Consider the following 7892-nt stretch of genomic DNA (forward strand, 5'->3'; position numbering starts at 1 on the left):
GAAGGCACAAGTTCTCTGTGAATTGCGAATACTCCACAACTTTGATGTTTCTTCATAGGAGACAGAATCACAAGTGACTTTGCAGTCTTTACAGAAAATCCAATATGTCATAAATTATGCACTTGTTACAAGGTCACTCTTGCCTTTTTCCCCATAGGGAAACACTGAAATTTCATCATGATTGCAATTTTAGCGTTACTTATAGGCGGCTCTGTGTCACTGTCGTACAATCCTAGTCTTATATGGAATGACAATGTATCCACTCTAGATCCTTTCCCAGTATACAGTGTAGGAGGGAGAAAACCTGCAAAGTTTACGGGAACTCACTTATAATACAGAATTTCATGATCCCGTTCTACATTACTCTCGTTTTCTGGTTACAGGAATCAAGACTGAAATTATTATTTGTATAGAAAAGTAACTCAGCTTAATATTAGTTAATTGGAAGCATTTGATAACAATTATAAAACTTCCATGACAAAGAAGAAGAATATATCATACTGTTCTTAGAAAAGTGGAGCGTTCGGACAATAGTTCTGGAACTAGATGTTCGTAATATTAATGGTCATGAATCATCAAGTAATTATGTATCACTCATTGGCAGACGATGAATGGCATTAAAGTCAATTTGGGTTTTGAGGGTTTTTTTAATATTGATTTCGTTCCCCAATATCAGATCAGTGGAGGGTTATTTTTATTGAAGGTTTTTTTTTAGAATATGGGGGAAAGGGGAAAATAGTAAAATATTGAAATATACATTTCCATATCTATATCTACTCAAATTGCAGAGAAAAAAGGAGGGAAGGAAGATTATAACTATGGAAAAGAAATAAGGGAAAAAGGAAGGGGTAATATAAGGGACGGAAAAAGGAGCAGGAATAAAGAAAGGGGGGAAGAGGAAAGGATAAGGTAAATATTAACAAGAATAAGTAATAGGGGAGGGATAAAGGAGGGAAAATATAAAAAGGGGAAAGTAACAAAAATAAGAGATCATCTAAGAATATATAAATGGGATATCAATAATGAACATTATTCAACATTTCTCATATACTAACATAAAATCTGGCGAAGAAAGGAATGGTCATTTTACATGTGTAGGGTTTTCTTACTTGGAGGAAAGATTGTGTTCCAAGAGGACCATCTTTTTAAATAATTATTCCTAAGTGCATAGGCCATTTCAATTTTGCAGTCGCTTTGTCCAGTGAACAAATACTCTGATTGTGGGGTGGTCAGAAGTTGGATCTTATATAGTAAAGTCTCAGAAAATCCGGGACTTGAATGACCCATTTGTATGTTATAAACTGTAACCTGTGCTACGTCTCTTTGCAGGTGCGGCGATATTCTCTTGGCTGTCAATGGCAGATGCACGTCTGGGATACCCTACAACCTTCTAGTAAGGATGCTAAAGGAACTGAAGGGAAGAGTGGTGCTGACCATTGTGTCCTGGCCCGGCTCCTTCTTGTAGACAGTGCGTCACTGTCACTTATCTTACATTCCACACGACGTTCTGCTTCTCACGTGTTCTTATTACCGGTAATAGATTTTTATAAACACTCGTTTGTCAGTTTTGGGTGTAAATGACCACAGATGTGTTTTTCATGCATGCAAAAAAATACAAAAAAACAAAACAAAAATGTGTTCTTAAAACTCCAGAGATCAAGCACTTTCACACCTTCCTGAAGAGGAATCTAACTGTGTAGATGTTTGTTGTCAGTTATGTGACAGATGTTATCTGTGTGTTACTCCCAGTATCTGTGTGTTACATTAACATACTGTATACATCATTCCTCCACCACTGCGGATGTGAGCACACATCGAGGACACACTGAATTCAGTCTTACTAGATCCGCCATGCATTTGTTATACTGGAATTCGCCATTGACGTCTCGTACCCGGAAGGTAACGCAAACAAAGTTGTTACGTCCAGTTTCCTTCAGGTTCCAAAGTCATCGTTACCGAACTGATCAGCCGCCATGTCAAAACCAAAATTAATGACCGCATTGAACTGTTTGTGGCCTCTGTGTTATACTTTTCTCTATTTGCCAAATCACCATATCTAAACAATTTGGGCCAACGTTGAACATTCATTAAGCGGAGGATGCCATTTTGAAAGAAATTGTTAATGAAGATGGTGACGTTTCCCAAGTAGCTCAGTATTAGGCCACGTTCACACGTTCAGTATTTGGTCAGTATTTTACACCAGTATGTGTAAGCCAAAACCAGTAGTGGGTGATAAATACAGAAGTGGTGACGTGTTCCTATTATACTTTTCCTCTGATTGTTCCACTCCTGATTTTGGCTTATAAATACTGATGAAAAAAATACTGACCAAATGCTGAACGTGTGAACATGGCCTAATTGGTGCACTGCAATGGTGTCTTCGACTTTCTCATCTCTGGGTGATACGTCTCTCTAGTGTTTGGTCGTTATATATGATGAAGCAGTACACAGTACACTTACACATTTTGGAAGCTTATCAATATTGGAAATATAATATATAATTTAGATTGTTGCTTTTATTACAACCAAATGACCCCTAATTTTATTAACTATGGCACAAAAATCCAACATTTTAACAATTCTGGATTCTATCATTCGCCATAAAAAGGGTTTGTTCAGGATTTTAAAAGTATTTTTTTTTTCAAGAAACAGTGGCACTAACAACTTAATCATAGCGATAAACTGCAATACCAGCACAAACCATACACCAAAGTGGCGCTGTTTTTGGAAAATATAAGGTTTTTCTTTTAGAATCTTGGACAACTTCAAAACATAATATTTCTTGATTCTTTAGTGAAATATTCTCATAAGCTCTTTAATGTATTGGATAAGAAATCTATTTAGTTATCATTGTAAATACCATAAGTTGTGCTAGTTATTTCTGTATTTCTGTTCCATTAAGGGAAATAACAGCAGTGCTGGACCCCTGCATGCCAGACAGCAGCGGCGCTCCAGAGACATATTTAATATAAGTGGGTTTGACTGGGATCCGTCATTTATAGCGCAGTTCTGTTATTATGGTAGGAATGATGGAATCTGTGAAGATCCTCCAGCCCGTGCCTCTCACCACTTCCCAAAGCATTAAACTTGTGTGTTCAAATACAAAAAATAATCATTTCACTAAGGGGAGCAAACTAAAGATAGATTAATTCAAGGCTAAGGATACACAGCAACTTGCTCATGTGGTTAAAGGGAATCGTTCACCAGGTTTTTGCTACCTCATCTAACAGCAGCATGATGTAGGGAGAGAGACCCTGATTCCAGCGATGTGGCACTTAGTTTACGGGGTGCTGCAGTTGTGACACAATCAGAGTTCTTAGATGTATCATGTAGCAGAGCTCAGAAAGCTAACCCCGCCCACACTTCAACTTCAGCTTCTGTGTACATTGTATATTGACAGTAAGTTGCATATTCAAGGAGTAGGCGTGGTCAGACCAGGGCTCATGTGAGCTGTAGTCCAGCAGTGATAATCTCTTGGGGATAAAACATTAATTGCATGGAAACTACAGCACGCAGCCTGATAAGTGACACATCCCTGAAATCAGTGTCTCAGCCCTTACCTCATGCTGTCCTCTGCAAAAACTTGCTGAAAGATTCCCTTTAAGTAACCTTGACCCTAACAGGACAGTAGAAATTAAACCCTGCTGGATTTGTCAGCATAAGTGCATTTACTATCAGTATTTGCAATTTCAACAGCCCAGTTTGCACGACTTGCAATGAAGCCCTGGCCGAAGTCTTATTAAATTTAATGGCAACTCTATGAAGCCGTTATTAGTTTGCTCCCCCTGGTGGCAGCCTTGTGCCACAGAAATGTTTGTATTTAACAAATCTACAATTGTATCACTTATTTCTGTATCAAACAAACAGAGCAGAGACCCTGTATTCTGTAAATTAGTGTGAACTGGTACGTTCATTTATGGCAAAAAAATTTATTATAGAGATATTGTAACTAACCATTCACTTTGAATGAAGATCAAAACGACTATATTGCTTTAAATGGTTGCTGTGTAGATCAGAAGAATCTCATATTTGTGCAAACTCTTTCCCATGTACGCCAATAGGGATAATAATTACTTGTCAACTATAATTATTAAAAAAAAAAGTGATAAAAATTAGTTTCCGTATGACAGTGGTATCATGTATGGTGAACTGTCATTATCGAGATATCTCCACTAATAAGTTCTAAATGAAATATTGATCATCTCCTATATATCTGTATCCTCATCATAATATGTGTATGTCATCTGATCCCAATTCAGCAGAATGCGACAATACTGCGCTTCATCACCCTCATGTACTCCTCCATTATAAATGGCTCCAAACACTTTGGTATCACAATCGGAGACTTACATTGCAATTACTAGGAGGCTGAAAATGAAGGAGGACAACAATGCACTTTACAGCGTACAGCAAAGTCCTGCCATTGTGATCCGTCAGAATATAATACTATCGGGTGCTGCCTATCATCTCCATTCGGTTCCACAAGATTCTAAGAAATACGAAACATTCCTTGGTAAAATCACTATAACTTTCAGGGATTTCTATCGGACCAAAAGGTGAATAACCAGCTTGGGCGCTGGAGAGTATATGTGTCCTGCATATATATTCTTACAACCCATCATTCCCATAACCCAGAGGAAATACGGTGACATATGGAGAACACCAGAAGACGTTTGTTTTCCTTTATTTTTAGATTTTTGTAGGATAATTACAGTGACCAAAGTAATGAACAATAATTACATACAACAAACCAACATGAAGAGCAAAACCCACTGCAGAATGATAGTATATCCATGCTAAACACTACTGTGCGTGCCGCATCTGACATTATATCATTGTTTATTATGAACTCTGGATAAAAACAGTGCAAAGCAACCAGTGGATGGAATGGATTCCTTCTCATAGCCTGCACAGTATGCTGGGAGTTGTAGTTTCACAACAGCTAGAGCGCCATAGGTTGCTGACCTCTATGGTAAACATATAGGGGCCGTCACTAAAAAGCAAGCTAGAAAACAGCTGGGGAACCTGCCCAGACATCCCCTCCGTCCTCCCTATAGGTCCAGAAACATTCCACGGGCGAAGGGTTTCCATATACCTTAGGTGTCTAATAAGGCAGAAGCCATCTTTATTCACAAGGGGAAACAGATCCTGGGACAAGGAAGGAGAAAATCATCTCAAAAGTTCTTCTCTTCTAATTTGGGTTTAATAAAGACAAAAGAATGAAGTAAACAAGCAATTGATCTTTCTAATATCAGAAGAAAAGACTAAGCTATAAAATGATGAAATATATATATATAGTACAGACCAAAAGTTTGGACACACCTTCTCATTTAAAGATTTTTCTGTATTTTCATGACTATGAAAATTGTACATTAACACTGAAGGCATCAAAACTATGAATTAACACATGTGGCATTATATACTTAACAAAAAAGTGTGAAACAACTGAAAATATGTCTTATATTATAGGTTCTTCAAAGTAGCCACCTTTTGCTTTGATGACTGCTTTGCACACTCTTGGCATTCTCTTGATGAGCTTCAAGAGGTAGTCACCGGAAATGGTCTTCCAACAAATCTTGAAGGAGTTCCCAGAGATGCTTAGCACTTGTTGGCCCTTTTGCCTTCACTCTGCGGTCCAGCTCACCCCAAACCATCTCGATTAGGTTCAGGTCTGGTGACTGTGGAGGCCAGGTCATCTGGAGTAGCACCCCATCACTCTCCTTCTTGGTCAAATAGCCCTTACACAGCCTGGAGGTGTGTTTGGGGTCATTGTCCTGTTGAAAAATAAATGGTCCAACTAAACGCAAACCGGATGGAATAGCATGCCGCTGCAAGATGCTGTGGTAGCCATGCTGGTTCAGTATGCCTTCAATTTTGAATAAATCCCCAACAGTGTCACCAGCAAAGCACCCCCACACCATCACATCTCCTCCTCCATGCTTCACGGTGGGAACCAGGCATGTAGAGTCCATCTGCGTCGCACCTTTTCTGCGTCGCACAAAGACACTGTGGTTGGAACCAAAGATCTCAAATTTGGACTCATCAGACCAAAGCACAGATTTCCACTGGTCTAATGTCCATTCCTTGTGTTCTTTAGCCCAAACAAGTCTCTTCTGCTTGTTGCTTGTCCTTAGCAGTGGTTTCCTAGGAGCTATTTTACCATGAAGGCCTGCTGCACAAAGTCTCCTCTTAACAGTTGTTGAAGAGATGTGTCTGCTGCTAGAACTCTGTGTGTCATTGACCTGGTCTCTAATCTGAGCTGCTGTTAACCTGCGATTTCTGAGGCTGGTGACTCGGATAAACTTATCCTCAGAAGCAGAGGTGACTCTTGGTCTTCCTTTCCTGGGGCGGTACTCATGTCAGCCAGTTTCTTTGTAGCGCTTGATGGTTTTTGCAACTCCACTTGGGGACACTTTCAAAGTTTGCCCAATTTTTCGCACTGACTGACCTTCACTTCTTAAAGTAATGATGGCCACTCGTTTTTCTTTACTTAGCTGCTCTTTTTCTTGCCATAATACAAATTCTAACAGTCTATTCAGTAGGACTATCAGCTGTGTATCCACCAGACTTCTGCACAACACAACTGATGGTCCCAACCCCATTTATAAGGCAAGAAATCCCACTTATTAAACCTGACAGGGCACACCTGTGAAGTGAAAACCATTTCCGGTGACTACCTCTTGAAGCTCATCAAGAGAATGCCAAGAGTGTGCAAAGCAGTCATCAAAGCAAAAGGTGGCTGCTTTGAAGAACCTAGAATATAAGACATATTTTCAGTTGTTTCACACTTTTTTGTTAAGTATATAATTCCACATGTGTTAATTCATAGTTTTGATGCCTTCAGTGTGAATGTACAATTTTTATAATCATAAAAATACAGAAAAATCTTTAAATGAGAAGGTGTGTCCAAACTTTCGGTCTGTACTGTATGTGTATATATATATATATATATATATATATATATATATATATATATTTACACACACACACACACACACATACATATATATATATATATATATATATATATATATATATATATATATATATAATACAGACCAAAAGTTTGGACACACCTTCTCATTTAAAGATTTTTCTGTATTTTCAAGCTTAAGCTTCCTGGCTATTGAGTCTTGAGTCTATTGAGTAGCACTAGTATAAAGCAGCGACCAATAATAATGAAGTGCAAGACAGGGAAAAATGAATGAAAATGATAAATAACTTTTATTGCAAAAAAAACGATAAGACAAAAAAGTTAATAATAATGGTAATTGTCCCAAAACAGAGGACACAATGGACACGTGGTGGTGGGTGAATCAAAGAGAAAAGAAGTAATAATCCAAGTAGAAAGGATAAAATGTAATCAATTTGTAATGCCATATGCACTATGGAATAAGAGTGGCGTGCCAGGGGGAAAACGTATTGAAGTAAAGCGTTAATCAGTAGAAGAATATCATAGTATACATCCTGGCAGCCAAGATGAGCGGGGCTCACCCACCAAACACCCATCAGCTTTTTCCCTGTCCTGCACTTTATCATTATTGGTCTCTAAGTTCACACATTGCGGAAAATCTCCTCTGCGGATTTGATTACAGATCCGCACTGAACGCCCATGTGTATGTTGCTGTGGATTTCTCCCTGCTCCATTTACTAAGCAGTGAATAGGGTGAAAATCCGCATAATACTGAGCCCGCTGCACATCTGAGCTCCGCACCGGCTTTCACTTTTGTGCAGTTTTCTTTACAAGTTTTTGCTGTTGTAGGAAATCAATAATCACAGAGAGGAAGAGAACATGTCATCTCTCACCTCTGACCATTGTGTGGCCTGAAGGACAATCTTGATGAATTACTTATATATATATATATATATATATATATATATATATGTACACA

General features: G+C 38.5%; 1 protein-coding gene across 3 annotated transcripts in view; it reads left to right on the forward strand.

Moving 5' to 3' along the window:
• The window catches only part of LNX1 (ligand of numb-protein X 1), a 314205-nt gene extending 309908 nt beyond the window's left edge, over positions 1-4297 (forward strand). For all 3 annotated transcript variants that reach the window (XM_073645490.1, XM_073645491.1, XM_073645492.1), the window contains one exon: positions 1330-4297. In XM_073645490.1, the coding sequence (XP_073501591.1) occupies positions 1330-1465 (136 nt within the window). In that variant the 3' untranslated portion in view covers positions 1466-4297. The remainder of the gene's footprint in view (positions 1-1329) is intronic.
• Positions 4298-7892: the final 3595 nt, after the last annotated feature.

The sequence above is a fragment of the Phyllobates terribilis genome, unplaced genomic scaffold (genome assembly GCF_046119375.1).
Source record: "Phyllobates terribilis strain yellow unplaced genomic scaffold, ASM4611937v1 Scaffold_1__5_contigs__length_1240528914, whole genome shotgun sequence".
In the NCBI taxonomy this organism is placed as follows: domain Eukaryota; kingdom Metazoa; phylum Chordata; class Amphibia; order Anura; family Dendrobatidae; genus Phyllobates; species Phyllobates terribilis.